We start from the raw sequence: 17,108 nt of genomic DNA on the forward strand, positions 1-17,108 counted from the left end.
AAGAGCTCAGTGCCCAGCACAATACTTGGCACACCAAAGGCATCCTCAAAATGCCCCCTCTGTGGAGCCAGTTGGACCCCTTAAAGAGAGAAGCATCTCTTGAACCCCACCTCCCCCAGAGTGCCCTGTGACCTGTTCCAGGAGGGTCGGTCACCCTCCAGCCCACCCACCTCTCCCTCTGGCGCCAGCCCCAGCCTTTGCGCCAGGTTCAGGCTGGGCAGCGCGCAAGGTCACTTCAACTTGAGAAAAGCGGTAGAGACAGCGGTGCTTAAAATGCTCGTATTAACAGCAGCAGTCTGCAATCCTATGTCATTTTAATAGCAACCTTCTGCCGTGAGCAGGCGGCAGGCACGGCAGCTCCTCCCCACAGGGGCCATCCCCCAAAACATCCACTCAAGAGTCAGGTGGGAAAGACGGGGGCTTAGATCCATGAGGAAAGCTGTGCTGAGCCCCAGAGCCCCCAGAGAGGGCCTTTGAGGGGCCCCTTGAGGCTGGGGTCAGGGGTAGGACATGCAGAAGCCCAAGCCGGGGCCTTCTGTCTTCTCTGGCCAAGACCAAAAGGCCCAGGGAGGGCCACAGGGCCATTCAGCACTGGCCGCCGTAAAGCTGAAGGGGAGGGTTGCGGGGGGGCGGGGGTAGGGGGTGAGAGGCCCCCACCCTGGATCCACTGTGCTCTTCCTGTATGATTCCCGAGGGCGGCATGGAGCTCGGAGGCAGCTCTGGCTCTGCTACTGATCCAGCGACAGGGCAGCCACTGTGTCCTGGCGCCTCAGTTTTCACATCGGTAGAATGGGGGCCACCCTGTAACATCCACACTGGAAGGTTGTGAGCACTGAGGCAGTGTGAGAGGGAGACCCCCTACAAAAATAACCTGACCCCCATGGTGACCGGGCATGGGAGGAGGGCTGGTCTCTTCTGCCACTGGGCAAAAAGCCGAGTGTGGCTGCCAGTAGCCCGGCCTGTGGGGTGGCGGCTGTCTCCAACTCCCAGCTCCGCAAGGCAGCATGGTCCACACCATCTGTGTGGGTGTCAGCCTCCACGCTGGCCCGCAGGGCGCCCTGGGCCCAGGCCTGGGGACACAGCTAGCTGAAGCCGAGCTGGGAAGCAGCTCCTGTCCCCCACCCACGGGACCAAAGGTGCAAGTGTCCAGAGCCCGTCCCGGGCTATAGGGAGGCCCCTGCGGGCAGGGGAATCTTATAGCCGCTCTGCAGGAGCACGAGGCAGGCACCCAGCCCCAGGGCCCCTGCCAGCAGCACGGCACCCAGGGCCTTGAGGAAGGAAGTCCGGGTCCGAGTGAAAGAGCTGGGCGCCATGATGCCCAGCAGGGCGGTGCTGACGGTCAGCGTGTAGAGGATGGACACGCCCGTGTTGAGTGCCACAATCTTGCCGAACTTGGCAAATGGGGCGATGATGCAGAAGAAGAGGGGCACTGTGGCGATGACTGTGGTGAGGGCACTGGAGACGATGGCCACGCCCACGTGCCGCACGGCCTCCAGCGTACGCCACTGGCGCTGCGTTCGGGCGTCCTGGGGGCAAGAGGAGAGCTGGGAGCCCAGCCTGCCTGCGGGACCCCTCTGGCCAGCACCTGGGGAATCACGCACCCCCACCCCACGCCAGGTTCCTGCTCTGTTACTGGGATGAGAGCTGCAAGTGGCCTCCCAGGGTTGGGAGGGTAGGAACCAGGTAGGTGTTGCTATGGCAACAGGACGCGAGGGTCTGCACAGTAGGTCCTGTGTAACTGCTTTGATCTTTACACATTTGTGAATGTTTTCACACCAACGCAATTCCAAACTAAAGAAAAAAATCGTTACTAGGCCCAGAGCCGGTTTTGGCACTGAGTATGTGAACATGTCCTCACCAAGCCACCAGGGGCTGGAGCAGACTTGCGGCCTCTGGGTCATGGCTGGAAGGAGAATGAGCCATGGACTTGGGGCAGCGTGAAGCAGGAGGGCCCCCTTGGAATCCTGCGTCTGTCCAACCCTCTCATTGTTCACTTGGGAAGACTGAGGCTGGGAGGTGTGGACCTTAGAACTTGAGTCCCTGGGGCTTGGGGATCAGCTTTGGGAAACCTTAGTTTCTAGAACACAGCCTGCATGGGGGTCCTGGTGCTGGGATGTTCAGCTGCCCTTGAGGGTCCCTCAGCTGCACCCAGGTGGGAGAAGACCCAATGTGGTGGGAAGTGGGTAAGGCGGGCAGGGTGCGCACCTCGGCCTGGTGGGGGGGCAGGTTCTCTCCAGCCAGCAGGTAGCCCTCGACCAGGTGGACGCAGTAATCCACGGAGGAGCCAACAAGGATGGACAGGGAGATGGCTTCCACAGCCCCCATCTCCCAGCCGCTCCAGTACATGATGGTCACCACCAGGCACACGATGCCTGCAAGGAGACAGCAGGGGAGGCAGCTCGGATCCCCCGCCCTGGAGGCCTCAGGGGAACAGGGAGGTCTGGAGTCCAGCCCCCACCCTCAGGTGACAGGAGAGACAAGGCACACCGAGGGGACCCCTGAGGGAGGGGACAGGTGCAGCAACACATCACTGAGCTGAGGGCTACTACCTGGGTACCCCGGCTCTGCTCAGGAGCACAGACATGCAGGAGAGACAGTCCTATGAGCCTCCGCTGAGATGTGACAGTGAAGGGTTCAGAGGCCTGGAGGCTACCTGGGGTCACCGGGGAGACTGCCTGTTCCCGTCCCTACCAGCCGGGTGCCCGCCAGCCCCTCGCCTACGTACCCAAGATGCTGAGGAGCACGGGCAGCAGGAGCAGGATGTGGGTAGTGAACACAGCCACCGCGGCCACGCAGATGAGCAGGGATAGCACCAGGCCGCACAGGGCGCTCTGCACCCCTGCAAGGGAGGACAGGGCCTCAGTGCGCTGCTGTGTGGGCGGTCGCAGCAAGCTGTGCTGCTGGGGTGAGCCCTTGACCTCTCTGAGACTCCGATTCCCAGTCTGTAAAATGGGGTCATAACAGGACCTACCCTACCGGCCTTGTTTGGAGTTGAAGAGAACACAGGTCAGGCAGGCCCTCAGCCCGGAGCCTAGGCACCTAGGAGGGGCTGGTAACTGGCAGCTGCCATCATGGTCATGACTGTTACTTTTTAGGTGGCCAAAGTCCAGATCAGAGAACGTGGCCAGATGCCCCCGACAGGAGAGGACCCAAACTCCAGCCTCTGATCAATGTCCCAGCCACCGTGCCACCCGGTTTCCTCAGGGCTCTTGGCCAGGATGGAGAGTGTGACTCAGGCCGCTCTGTGCCCTCCCGGCCCCAGGTCCCTCTGCCTCCTGCCCACCCAGGATGGAGGGTCGAGGCTGCCGCTTGCCTACGATTTCCATGAATATCTGCTTCCAGTGCTCGCAGGTCTGGAAGCCCCGGCGCAGGACTGAGCCCTCCGGCAAGGCCTGCAGCTGCTGCTGGAGGAAGCTCTCCCAGCGCAGGTAGTCCGAGTAGGTCTGGAAGGAGGATTTGCCCTTGTACGTGGTCTGTGGGGAGAGACGTGAGCTGGTGAGACAGGCAGGGGCTGTGGCCCACCTGCCCTTCCCAGGCATGGCTGGTCTGTTCTGCGGCCACCAATGGAGTGCTGCGTGTGTTGGGGAGGGTGTGAACAACGATTCAATCCAAAATGAGTCCCCACCAGCTTCTGGAGGCATCATGTGGTTGTGACAGCAGCACTGGTCCACATGCAACCACAGTCCCTGCCCACCAGAACTCCTTTCAGCTCCCAGGGCCCCCCATGCTCTCCTGTCCACACAGAGTGCATGCTGTTCCCTCTGCCTGCTCAGCCAGTTCCTGCTCATCCTTCAGGGCTTTCTGGGGTTCCATCTCCTCCAGGAAGCCTTCCTTGATGCCCCAAGGTGGGCCTCCTTAGTGTCTCCAAACCCTCAGTGCTTCCCCTGCTCTTGTCACTGCCTGGCAACCTGCCTGGCCCTGGCAGGTGGGACTGTGAATTGCAAGGGCAGGAGCAGCCTGGCTGGCCCACAGTGCCCAGCCCCGAGAGGTGCTCATGGATGATGAATGAGAGAAATAGGCACTCGCCCTGCTCTAAAAGATTCTTAAGGTATCTGCTCATCAATTCTGCTCTTGCTGAGCACAAGCCAGTTCATAGTAGGTCTGCGTGTGTGTGTGCGTGGGTGCGTGCGTGTCTGAGTGCTGGTGGGGTCAGCTTGGAAGCGGGCGCCTTGCCGTGTGGTGAGCCTGAGTGGGGACTTCTCTCCTCCCTGGAACTGCCTGGGGCTTCAGCCTGCAGAGGGAGGTGAGTTCTGACACTTGCTGCAACATGGTGAACCTTGCACTGAGTAAAATGAACCAGTCACCGGCTGGGAACAGTGGCTCACGCCTATAATCCCCGCACTTTGGGAGGCTGAGGCAGGCGGATCACCTGAGGTCAGGAGTTCGAGACCCGCCTGGCCAATATGGTGAAACCCCGTCTCTACCAAAAAATAAAAATAAAAAAATTAGCTAGGTGTGATGGTGTGCACCTGTAGTCCCAGCTACTGGGGAGGCTGAGGTGGGAGAAGTGCTTGAACCCGGGAGGTGGAGGTTGCAGTGAGCCAAGATCGTGCCACTGCACTTCAGCCTGGGTGACAGAGACTCTGACTCAAAACAAACAAACAAACAAACAAAAAAACCGGTTAAGATGGTCAATTTTACCTTATGTATATTTTACCACAGCAAAAAAAACATAACCTAAAAAAGATCCATCTGGGGCTTTGAACTGGTGTCTGCATTTGCCTGGGGGCTCGCTGAGGGCTCTGAGGCCCTCCTGGTTGGTGGCTGGTTTCGTTGGTTGTGCAATGAGTAACACAAATAAATAGTGGGAAGGAAGTCAGGGTGGGGGGCCAGAGGAGAATCACCTCCCCAGTTAAGCCGTCACATTGATTCTTAGTCCCCAGACTTTCCCATGTGTTCTTATCTCCACACCTGCCAGAGGGGCTCTTCTACAGATGAGGCCAGAGGGGACGAGTAACTTGCTCAGGGACACAGAGCACACCAGGATCCCAGCAAGGATTGAGCCCAGGTCTCTGCACGGAGGCAGCAGGGACGGACTTGCCAAGCTTGGGAGAGCCACGTGCCAGGGCCGAGAGTCCCCACAGTGCCCAGGTCAGGAGTGTGTGCATGTGTGGGTATGTGCACACATGTGTGCCTATGCCTCCTTGGGCAGAGCCCAGCGAGCATCCAGGGGTGACAGGCAGCAGGGAGGTACGGGGGATGGCCGGACTCCTGGCCACCCTGAGGGAGGCTGCCAGGGTCTGGGGCCCCAACCTGGCCTCCCACAGTGGCAGAGGGGGGCATCCTGGACTTCCACCGGCCCCTACAGACCAGAGACTAAAAAATACCGTGGACCCCCAGTTGGTGGAGAGGGAGGGAAGGGGAAAGGTGGGTGGAAGGGAACTGGCAGGCCGCCCATGGGGAAGAAAGGGCAGAGCTCTGCAGTTAAGCGGTCTGGTTTCACACTCGACACTGACACCCACTAACTATGTGACCTCAGGCAAGTCACTCCACCTCTCTGGGCCTCAGCATCTCCCCCCCGATCTGGGAAGAGGGCTGGGATCAGAGGTGGCACACCCCGGGTAAGTACGCAGCATGGCACCCAGCGAGGCTGCCTGGGCTCACCGACTCGAAAGCCATGGAGATCCACTGCACGCGGCCCTCCCTGACGCCCACTGCCCCGTGGGACAGCTGCCCCGGGAGCAGGTTGGGCTCGGGCAGCTCCTTGCACTCAGGGTGCAACATCTGTAGGAAGGAGGAGATGCTGTAGCCTGCGGGGAGAGGCAAGAAAGGGAGTGGGTGGTGGCCCTGGAAGAGCCTGTCCCCCTGCATCACACCTGTGCCCACGCACTCACATACCTCTGAGGCTTAGAGTGCTTGTAACCATTGGCAACGGCATTGGGAAACCTACAACATGCATTTGCCATCGGGGTGGAACATGACCTGTGGGCCCCTCCCAGGGACACCCCGGCGGTGACCTCATCCACATTGGCTGTGGGGCCAGCCCCTGGCCCTGCCCCCTAATTTTGGAAAAGCTACTCCCGCAGATGTGCCCCCATCCCACACACATGCACCTCTGCACCAGTCCTGTTCACACACAAGCCTGCTCACATCCAAAAACCCTCGACTGCCGGCACACACCCCACCCTGGTGTGGACATGCTCAGCACAGATACACATCTGCAAAAGACCCCCACATGCCAGACACTGTCCTTCGGGCTGTCTACCTTGGACCACGGCCTCTGTGCCTCCCCAGTCAGTCCATCCTCCCTTGGAGGAACCAGCTCCCCACACCCCACGCACCTGAAGGCAGGCACTGGGCCCCACCCGGCTTCACCAGCTCGGAGTTGGCTGCGATGGCCTTGCAGAGGCGACACAGGTGCCCAATTTCCTTGAAGAGGTCAAAGCTGCTGTCGTAGACAACACTACCCTTTCCCAAGGAGACACAAGCCGGCCCGGGCCGCTCAGTGAGACGGGGACTCAGTCCTGGGTGCTCACCCCCAACCCTGGGGCAGAACCTCCAGCAGCTTCCTGCTACCTGTCACCCTCATGTTGGCAGCCTGCAACTGCTCACCCACTGCTCCACCCTAACCCTCTGCCCTGCCCCCGCCAGCGTCTTCTGCTCCCATCACTGCCCACCCCACACAGGACCTTCTGTTTCACCTCCTCCCCTTCCCTCACCACCTTCTCACCTGGACTTCTTGCTTTTCTCCCCACCCTCCCAGACAGCCACATCCTCACTGTCCTGCAGAACCTGCCTGGTCCTCCCACCCCTGCTCCGAGCGCCTGCAGACACCCAGTGTGGACTGAACACACAGATCTCCTCCGACTCCACCTTGCCCCCGACTTACTCCATGGCTGCCATTCCCGTGTACCTCGCTGGGCTGTGACTAATAAAGGCAAAGGACACCCACCTGTCCTTCCTTCTAGGAATCTTTAGCACCCACTACGTGCCCAGAACAGTCCCGGCTCAACCAGTGCTTTCAAAAACTGAAGAGCCCCACATTGGACAGGAGTGCATGTGAGGGAGGGAGGCCTCAGAGAGAAAGCCACGGCCGAGCTCAGAGGAAGGGGGAGGGCAAGGAGGAAGGCACAGAGGTGTCCACCTGGATTGCCCTCTCTCCATTCCAGTCCCTCACAGGCATCCAGCTTGGGCCCTAAACCCAGATTCCTGGGTGAATCTAAGAGGTCAACGCCATTGAGTCCTCAAGAAAAACTGGACCCCCAGGGGCCCATTGGGGTTCTGTCTGGGTTAGAGGAGCCATTGAGGAGCCAAGAGGGGGTGTGAGGAGCTGGACGTGGTTCCCTGGACAGGTGCTTATTTGCAAGACTGTTGCAGCTGGGGCCCTCGGCATCTGCCCAACGCATGCCCCGTACCGGGTCTCCAATGACGTGGTTGTCCACCTGCCGAGTGCGGTTGACGCCAATAATGCCGAAGACCACAAAGACCATGGCCCCGGTATCCACTAGTGGCCGCACCGCCGGCTTCCCGCAGCCCGTGTTCACGCAGGGGTTGAAGCCGAAGGTGGCTGAGAGACGGGCCTTGGGCACTGCGAACAGGGAGTCACAGCTGTAAGGGAAGGCAGGGTCCAGCTCCTGAGCCCCGAGGTCTCAGCTCCTGAGGTCCCCACCTGTGTGCCCTTGCCGTACCTTTCTCACTAGGCACGAAGAAGAAGCCTTTGGTAGGCCCATCGGGGCTGGAGCTAAGCAGGCAGCCAGGGGGTGCCATGCATACGCGCCCGTGGAAGGGGGGCTTGTGGGACTGGGCGAAGTACAGCTTCCTGTGGAGGGAACGGAGGCTGGGCTGAGGCCGGAAAGGCTAGGAGGAGTCAGGGGAGCTGACGCCAGCAGGCCAGGGTTGGGACTGGGGCTGGGGTGTCATGGGGTCTGGACTCGGGCTCTGCCCCGGCATGGGGATTTGTTCTCAGGTTGAGGGCTGGGGGAAGTGCCCTGGGCTGGGGGTCTGGAGGCTGTTCTATCCCCGCCCCTGCCAAGGCTGACTATGGGAACCTAGTAAAGGCCCTGCCCCTCTGGGTCTCAGTCTCCCCATAGGAGTCATGAAGGGTGGAGAAGACCAGCAGCTTTCAAACTGTCCCCCGGGGGTACGAGGGTTCAGGAGGGACCCCAGGGCCAACCCTAGTGGTCCTCGCTCAGAAGCCCCCAGCCTTGCCTCAACCCCAACAGTTAGGGAGTCTCTAGATTCTATAGGAAGGAAGGGCTCCAGTGTCAACAGCTGGCTAACCACTAGACCCAGTGCAGCTCAAAGTTCTTTCTAGAATGTTTCCAGCTCATCCAGGCAGCCTGCCTGACCCCTGGCCCACTGATGTGTCTGTGCAGAGTGAGCCCAGCCTGGGGCTCAGGGGAGGACAGGCAGAGGGGCCCCCACCCCCAAGTCAGGGTCCCAGGCTGGAAAGGACCCAGTGGGTGGCTGTCCTGCCATTCCCTGGCCTCCAAGCTGCAGCCCTCAGCCCCATGCAGAGTTCAGGCTCCTGTGGGTGTTTGACACTCCAAAGCTAGCCCCGTCAGAGACCAGTCTCCATGTGTCACTGAGCCCCATCGGAGACCACAGTCCCCGTGCATCACCAAGTTCTGTCAGAGACCACAGTCCCTGTGTGTCACCGAGTCCTGTCAGAGACCACAGTCCCCGCGTGTCACCGAGTCCTGTCAGAGACCACAGTCCCCGCGTATCACCGAGTTCTGTCAGAGACCACAGTCCCTGTGTGTCACCGAGCATGGCCTTGTACCACTGTTCTCCACAATGACAGTGGGGCTATTTCTTTCAAGAGCACGTATCATAGTTTGGAATGATATCGCTGTTTACTTGTTAGCGGCCTGTCTCCCGCTAGACAGCCCGAGGGCAGGAGTCACATCTGTCTTTGTCACTACCATATCCCTAGCACAGTGCCGGCACAGTTGAAGCCCACAGTTTGTTAAATCAGTGAACGGCGGAGAGAGGAGACCTTTGGCTAATATGGCCTCCATAGATAAATGGATGCTGGGCTGTGTTTACAACATGGGGAATGAAACCCCAGAAAAGGTGCCCCTGGATGGCGTGGAGATCCCGAGAGCACAGAATGCAGCCTCTGACTCGGCATGTAGTGGGGACCCGACTTCACACTGGGTGCTAGCAGGGACTGGGCCTGTGGCAAGTGAATGCGACAGGGGCCCTCCCCTCGCTCTCCTTCCAGTGGAAGGGGCAGGGGCATTAAATAAACATTTTCTGAATTAATGATATATTTAGAGTGTGGGTGAGTGCCTTGTCCAGGAAGTGTGGAGTGTACTCATTCATTCATTCAGCAAGTACTTATTTGTACCTACTACCCCAGACACCGTGACAGGTGCTGGGGAGGCGGCACCAAATGAGATGGCCAAGGTGCTACCACAGGATGCCTGTGTGCTCCTGTGGGAAGACAGGTAACACTGCAGGTCAGCATGGTGGCAGGTAGCAATGGGGCCAGGAGAGCAGTGGGTGATGTATGGAGAGAGGCTGGATGTGGCACTTGGAGAGGGACAGCCTCTCCCAAGAGGTGACTTTTGGACAGGGACTTGAATCTTGAGAAGTTGTCTCGCACTTGAGGACCTGGGGAAAGCATTCTAGGCACAGAGAGCAGTAAATGCAAAGGGCCTGAGATGGAAAGGGGCCTGGTATGCCAGAGGGACAGCCAGGTGGCCACTGCAACCCCTGAGGAGCTATCAAGGTGGGGAGCAGCTCCCGGGCCCGTCTCTTTGCCAATGTTCTCCACTCCCCAGCCCTGGGCAGAGACCCATCTGAGCAGGTAGGTGGAAATGGACAGCAGTTTCTTTTTCTCTTTTTTTTTTTTTTTTTTTGAGACGGAGTCTCGCTCTGTTGCCCAGGCTGGAGTGCAGAGGCGCGATCTCGGCTCACTGCAACCTCTGCCTCTGGGTTCAAGTGATTCTCCTGCCTCAGCCTCCTGAGTAGCTGGGACTACAGGTGCGTGCCACCATGCCCGGCTAATTTTTTGTATTTTTAGTAGAGAAGGAGTTTCACCGTGTTAGCCAGGATGGTCTCTATCAGCTGACCTCGTGATCCGCCCACCTCGGCCTCCCAAGGTGGGATTACAGGCATGAGCCACCGCACCTGGCCAGCAGTTTCTTAAAGGAGTCTGCTGGCATCCCTCAGGGCTGGGTGCAGTGGCTCACGCTTGTAATCCCAGCACTTTGGGAGGCCAAGGCAGGTGAATCACCTGAGCTCAGGAGTTTAAGACCAGCCTGGCCAACATGGCAAAACCCCATCTCTACTAAAAATACAAAAATTAAGCAGGTACCAGTGGTGGTGCATGCCTGTAATCCCAGCTACTCAGGAGGATGAGGCAGGAGAATCACTTGAACCTGGGAGGCAGAGGTTACAGTGAGCCAAGATTGTGCCACTGCACTCCAGCCCGGGCAACAGAGTAAGAAAAAAAAAAAGTGAGGGGGCCTGCTGGCATCCCTCATGTGAAAAGAGAGAGAAAAGAGAGAAAAGGGCAAAGAAGCAGCCGGGCTGATGGGCACCGGCTTGTCTGCCAGGCTCTGTTACCGGGTGTGCTGCTGCTCCTTGGTGGCCACGTAGAAGCTGAAGTCAAACTTCCAGCCCCGCTTGGCATCACAGGCCAAGGTCGTCAGCATCCACTTGCGGGAGGGGCTCGCCGCCTGGAGCAGCCCTACTGTAGACATACAAGCGGTCAGCTTCTTGGTGAAGTTACCAAAAGGCGCTCTATACACCTAAGCAGTGGGTTGACAGAGACAAGACATGTGACTCGGGGGGGCTGCCTCAGCCTGGGCCAGCCTCAGGCTCCGTCCCCTCCCTCCTCGGCATAGTTCACCCTGTCCCAGTCCTCGGAGTTGGGGACAGAGCCCTGGGCAGAGGCTTGGGAGGCCTGGGTTTGAGTTCAGCACTTGGGCAAATCCCTTCCTCCCTCTCTGAGCCTTGTTTCTTCCTTCAACAATCATTCACTGAGTGTCTGTCCCATGCCAGGCAGTGTGCCAAGCTCTGAGGGGCACGGTCCCTGACCTCTTGGAGCTGGCAATGATGATGGCTTCCGAGAATAAGGAAGATAAGACAGGATAAATGGCAGGGAGAGGAGGGCAAGGCGAGAATGGCGCCGGGGCAGGGCTCTGTGGGGACCAACAGGCGTGTCGAGACCTGAACGAGCACCAAGGAGTCAGCCACGCACGAAGCTGAAGGAAAAGCTTTTCAGGCAGTGGGAACTGCACGTGCAGAGGCTTAGAGGCAGGAAAAGCCTCAGAGACCTCATCTTCCAAATGGAAATATAAATCCTGAACAAATGAATTGGCGCGTCTCCCTGTTACCATGGAGGGTGCGTACCACGTTAAAGAAACACAAATGAGCCTGGGCTACACAGAGAGACCCTGTCTCTACAAAAAATAAAAGATAAAATTAGCTGGCGTGGTGGTGTGTGCCTGTGGTCACAGCTACTCAGGAGGCTGAAGAGAGAGGATCGCTTGAGCCCAGGAGGTCGAGGCTGCAATGAGCTATGATCATGCCACTGCACTCCAGCCTGGGTGACGGAGCAAGCCCCTGTCCTCCCCCCACCCCCCAAAAAAAGAAAAAGAAAAGAAACACAAATGACTCCCATGAAGGGGAAAACTCAAGTCTGGGCTCGGGGACTCCTTTCTGCAGCGCTGGAGCAGCTACCAAGGACAGCAAGATTCCTGGCCGCCACTGCCTGAGGAGGGACTGCACCCAGGCGTTCTGCACGGCACAGGCCTCACCTCACACCCCTCCAACAATGCTGGCTGGTGCTTGTTGCATCCCCATGTCACAGATGAGGAAACTGAGGCTCAGAGAGTAAGTAATCTGCCCAAAGACACACAGTTAATAAATGGCAGAGCCAGGATTTGAATCCAGGCCTGGCTGACTCAGAAGCCCACGCTGCTACCACTCGGCAGGTCCCTGTCACAGACATGGCTGGTTTAGGGGAGGGGGGTCTTCATCCTCAAAGCTGCTTCTCCCTCCCTATGTGGCCAGGGCTGCCCACCAGTGTGGCCCTGAGAGCCCCCCACCACCCACAGTGGTGGCGGCTCACTTCACGACAGCCCAGGCTCACCTGGAAGGACGGCACCTCTCCATCCCCGGGCAACACAGCCTGCCAAGGAGCAGGCAGGCTGGCATTGAAGGAGAGCCTATAGACAGCGGGGTGGCCTTGACTCTTCACTTTAGAGATGTACACGGTGCCTGGGAAATCTACGGACAAATAAGGGATGAAAGAGGGGTGGACTTGACCTCGACTGGCTTCTCCTGACCGTGGAGCAGCCCACCCTCAGCTCTGTCGACTAACGAGCTCAGTCCTGGCCTTGGGCTCATCTCAAAATGCTGGCTGTGCCCCTCTCTACTGGACCAGGTCCATGGCAATAATAGTGGGGGAGGTGGTGGGCACAGGATGGGGTGGCAGGGATGGTGGGGGAGGTGGTGAGGGAGATAGTGGGCACAGAGATGGGGTGGCAGGGATGGTGGGGGAGATAGCGGGCATGGGGATGGGGTGGCAGAGATGGTGGGGGAGATAGGCACAGGGATGGGGTGGCAGAGATGGTGGGGGAGATAGTGGGCACAGGGATGGGGTGGCAGGGATGATGAGGGAGATGGTAGGCACAGGGATGGGGTGGCAGGGATGGTGGGGGAGATAGTAGGCACAGGGATGGGGTGGCAGGGATGGTGGGGGAGGTGGTAGTCACTGGGATGGGGTGGCAGGGATGGTGGGCACAGGGATGGGGTAGGAGGGATGGTGGGGGAGGTCGTGGGCACTGGATGGGGTGGTAGGGATGGTGGGGGAGGTGGTCGTCACTGGGATGGGGTGGCCTAGATAGCGGAGGTGACAGTGATGGAGGACATCCTGCTGAAAATGTGCTAGTGTTGGCACAGGGCTGGTGCTGGGAGTGACAGTGGTAGGACAGAGGTGGCAACAGTGCCGTAGGGTGACAGGGACAGACACAGCTGCCTGATGGGGCATTCATTCCCCCAGTACACTTGACCCAGCACCCACCTCTGAGGGAGACTCCAGCAGGGACAAGCCAGTGTTCAGGGCCCAGGATGCCCACCTCTGCCCCTGGACACTCGGGGTGGCTTTGGTGCACAGGGAGGCTCTGGGGGCACCACAGACCAGGGTGTCGCGGGAGCCTACTGTCCTGGCGGGATGGGAGGTGAGGGCCCCAAATTCACCCCCCATCCCCAGCTCCTCTGCAGTGACCAGGAACACACACTCTCCTTCTTGAAGGAGAATCCAGAAGGAATTTTATCTGCTCTCCTTACAGGGCCCTCAACCCTAGCACCAGGGAGGATTTCCCCACCCTCCACCCCCAGTGCTCACCCTGCAGGGTGGCCTCAGGCCGGCTTGCCCAGGGGACCCCTGAGCCTCGCCTCTTCTTCTCCAGGGACGTCCGGATGTTGTTCTGCAGGCTGTGGGGCTTCTCCTGGAACAGACCTGCCCCCCAGCGCCATGTCAAGGACAGCAGGACAGCAGGACATCCCGGCCTGGGCCCGATGGGCAGAGGGAAGAGGCTGGGATCTGAGACAGTCTCAGGAACTGGGGCCCAGGGACTGGAGGGGGTGGGTGTCAGGGGTCAGAAAGAAACTAGAAAGAACTTTTAAAAAATCAAATACCAAATTTATAGGAATTTTAGGCCCAGAGAAAGGCACCATCAGCCTGCCCAGAGAAAAACACTGAAACGCTCCCTGCTCGCCCTCTCTGTGCCACTCTGCCCCCTGCTTGCAGTCTCTGTGCCACTCTGCCCCCTGCTTGCTGTCTCTGTGCCACTCTGCCCCCTGCTCGCCGTCTCTGTGCCACTCTGCCCCCTGCTCGCTGTCTCTGTGCCACTCTGCCCCCTGCTCCCCCTGTGCCACTCTGCCCCCTGATCACCCTCTCTGTGCCACTCTGCCCCCTGCTTGCTGTCTCTGTGCCACTCTGCCCCCTGCTTGCTGTCTCTGTGCCACTCTGCCCCCGCTCGCCCTCTCTGTGCCACTCTGCCCCCGTGCTCACCCTCTCTGTGCCACTCTGCCGCCTCTGTCGGGTGGAGATGATGCCACACTTCCCTCGGGGGTGGGACATCACATCCTCTGCATCCAATTAACAGGAGTGACTGTTAGAGTGACCCAAGGTCATCAGCTGGCAGACATGGGTGGGAGACATATATTCCTGTTTTGCCTCAAGTGTTGTGTGTTAGCCCTTTCTTTGGGTTTTTTAAATTAGAAATGAGAGAACTACAACTTCAAAGTTTTAATCCTCACAGCCATCCTGAGGCTGTTCCCATGAACCCCACCTGATGGAGTGGAAAGCAGAGGTAAAAGGACCTGCCCAGGGAGGGACTCGCAGCCCCGTTGGGTTCTGGCCTCGCCTGCCCTTTGTAAAGCCGAAGCACTCTGCTGTACTCTGAAGGGGTCCCTCCAAGAGGCAGTTCCCAGAGGAAGAGGCACAGGGAGTAGGGGCTGGGCTCTGGCTGGGTCCCGGCTAGGGTCCTGGCTGGGTCCTGGCTGGGCTCTGGCTGGGCTCTGGCTGGGGTCCTGGCTGGGCTCTGGCTGGGTCCTGGCTGGGCTCTGGCTGGGTCCTGGCTGGGTCCTGGCTGGGCTCCCCTCCTCACCTGGCTAACCCCTCCTCTTCCCTCCTTTCTCCTCCCAGCCTGGCTAACCCCACCCCTTCCCTCCTTTCCCCTCCCCACCTGGTTAACCCCTCTGCTTTCCTCCTCTCCCCTCCCAGCCTGGCTAACTCCTCCCAATTCTTGTGAGTTCTGGCCTAGACGTTACTTCCTCCAGGAAGCCTTCCATGACGTGGGCCTCTAAGACACCCTATTCTTCCTCCACCAAAGCTCAGATCTACTATTACAGTGACCGGTCCCTAGAGCTGGAATGTGAACTCCCTGAGCTTGGGAAGCCTATGCCTCCCGCCCACAGTACCTCCCCAGAGCCAGCACCCAGCAGGCATCTGTTGAATGAACTGTGGGAACATGGGGGCTCAGAGGGGAGTGGGATTTGCCTGAGGTCTGGCATTGATGGGGACCCTGGATCCTGCATCTCTCAGACCAACAGTCTTTGGGACCTGGACACCTGAGCGGGCCAGGGATGGCCTGGCTAGAAGCCTCACCTGAACAGGTGATGCAGGAGATGCCCTCGGCGCTCAGGTTGTACTTGAGGTCCAGCAGCACCTGGATGTTGGTATCAGGCCGGAAGAGTAGCGGGGCCCGGCTGGCGGGGCGGAGCCGGCTGGCGAACACCAGGGATAAGATGAGGATGGAGACGAACAGCCCTGTGAGGAAAGGGCGCTATACCAGGTGGGGCTGGGCCCAGCTGGTCTATTCCCAGTGGGGCTCCAAAGTGCCGGGAGACAACTGCTCTGGTTGTTGGGGGGCGGGTGTCCTAAGGGTGAGGGGGAAGGCCCTGCATGCCAGCCCGTGGGCAAAGCTTGCTGGGGATGGTCCTACAGGGCCAGGGATCAGTTGCTTTGTGGTGTCCCCTGGGGTTTGACTATAAGCTATAATCTAATACTCCTGGACAAGAGGCGGCCACCACCTCAGAGCACCTCATAGTTTATGAAGAGCTGGTGCACTACTTGATCTCACACAACTCTGAAATACTGTCGAAGATGACAATGATAATAGCACTTGACATTCACTGAGCACTTACCGCATGCCATGCGCTGGGCTGAGGTCTTTATACATACTCTCCACTTACAGCTGCCTTCCTAGCCACCGTTCTCATCCTCAATTACAGAATAGGAACTGAGTGCTAAACGGACTGGAATAGCCAAATTCACACAGCTAGGACGCGGCCAAACTGGGACTCAGACTCAAGTGGGTCTAACTCCAGGGCCCATGCGTGGCATGCTCTGTGCTACTGCCCAGTGTGAGTGGCTGGCACACAGCAGGGGCCAATGAGCAACAGCCGCCATGACCAGCTTCATTCTGCACAGGAAGGAGGGGGGGTCAGAGAGGGAGAGACCCCAGCCCAGGCCTCTGACCCTGGGGCATCTGCGAGAGGGGGTGGGCTCCCAGTTCCTGTGTGTTTCGGGGGTGGAGCTGTGAGACAGGGGGCAGGGCCAGAGGGCCCACTTACCCACGATCACCCAGCGGCTCTTGACGGCTGACCACAGGACCCAGTGGTGCAGCAGCTCCTGCAGCTGCACAATGAGGTGGCCGCGGCTGCCCGTGTTGGAGGCTGGCTGCAGACCCTCGGGGGACACAGACACCAGGGACACGTCTCCCAGCTCCAGTGACACTGCCAGGGCAGAGCGGTGGCCCGTCAGAGCCTGAGTCAAAGCCCACTGTGGTCCATGCTTGCTTCCAGGGAAGCCCAGATGCCTGGTGAGGAAGCCTGCAGGCCATCTTGTCCAGCCCCCAGCCTCAGGACCAACTTGTCAAGTGTTACTCCCCTGGCAGAGGCAGCGCTGGGTCTCACTGGGGTCAGTAGGGCAGGCCTGTGCCAGCTCTCACCTGGCTCTTCCTCGACCTCCAGCAAGGGGATGTCATCATCCAGGTAGGGTATGGGGCCCTGGGTGGGGCTGCCTCCAACCTGCTCGGGAGCAGCAAACACGTCTCCGGGGAAGTGCAGGGAGCTCTTCCGGCTGCAATTCTGGTGGCAGCTGTGGATAGAGTAGGGGACAGGGGTGAACGAGAGGGTCCTGGGTACCCAGGGAGGGTGGGGCAGGGCCCTGAGGATCAGGTGAACCCAGGTATCACAGTGCTGCTGACATCACACAAAGGATGAGCACCCCAGACTTCTGGGAGCTGGTCACCTGGTTTCTTTCTAGTACCATCTACCCCAGGGCCCTCAGGTGCCAGTCTTCCTCCAGAGAGACAAATGGTGACAGCAAACATTACCCAGGAAGAGGGGATGACAACACATAGTGGCCCGGGCACTAAGGTGGTCAAATCAGGGGACTCATTCCTCTGCTGCTGTGTGGCCCAGGGGCTCTGCCACCAACTTAATACTCAGGGGAGCCAGGAGGAGGGAACAGGGCTGGGCTGAGGGTGTAGCTGCGTGGCCGAGGTCTCAGCTGGAGTGAACACATGAGAGACACAGCCCACCCTAGGGACTGGGCACCAGAATAATCCTCACGGCTGATAGGAGCGCTGTGTGTGTGGCTAATACCACTGCCACGTGCCAGCAGTGAGCTGGGAGCCCTG

At 59.2% G+C, this 17,108-nt stretch overlaps 1 protein-coding gene across 2 annotated transcripts in view; it reads right to left on the minus strand.

Annotated features, from left to right (window-relative positions):
• Positions 1–257: 257 nt before the first annotated feature.
• DISP3 (dispatched RND transporter family member 3) overlaps positions 258–17,108 on the minus strand; it is a 56,200-nt gene continuing 39,349 nt past the window's right edge. For both annotated transcript variants that reach the window (XM_016953978.4, XM_016953981.4), the window contains 14 exons: positions 16,416–16,564; positions 16,039–16,200; positions 15,071–15,232; positions 13,304–13,417; positions 12,047–12,183; positions 10,516–10,700; positions 7,629–7,759; positions 7,356–7,528; positions 6,282–6,408; positions 5,605–5,750; positions 3,314–3,473; positions 2,726–2,839; positions 2,206–2,372; positions 258–1,526 (listed from right to left, as the gene is read on the minus strand). In XM_016953978.4, the coding sequence (XP_016809467.3) occupies positions 1,164–1,526; positions 2,206–2,372; positions 2,726–2,839; positions 3,314–3,473; positions 5,605–5,750; positions 6,282–6,408; positions 7,356–7,528; positions 7,629–7,759; positions 10,516–10,700; positions 12,047–12,183; positions 13,304–13,417; positions 15,071–15,232; positions 16,039–16,200; positions 16,416–16,564 (2,290 nt within the window). In that variant the 3' untranslated portion in view covers positions 258–1,163. The remainder of the gene's footprint in view (positions 1,527–2,205; positions 2,373–2,725; positions 2,840–3,313; positions 3,474–5,604; positions 5,751–6,281; positions 6,409–7,355; positions 7,529–7,628; positions 7,760–10,515; positions 10,701–12,046; positions 12,184–13,303; positions 13,418–15,070; positions 15,233–16,038; positions 16,201–16,415; positions 16,565–17,108) is intronic.

This window comes from Pan troglodytes, chromosome 1 (genome assembly GCF_028858775.2).
Source record: "Pan troglodytes isolate AG18354 chromosome 1, NHGRI_mPanTro3-v2.0_pri, whole genome shotgun sequence".
NCBI lineage: Eukaryota > Metazoa > Chordata > Mammalia > Primates > Hominidae > Pan > Pan troglodytes.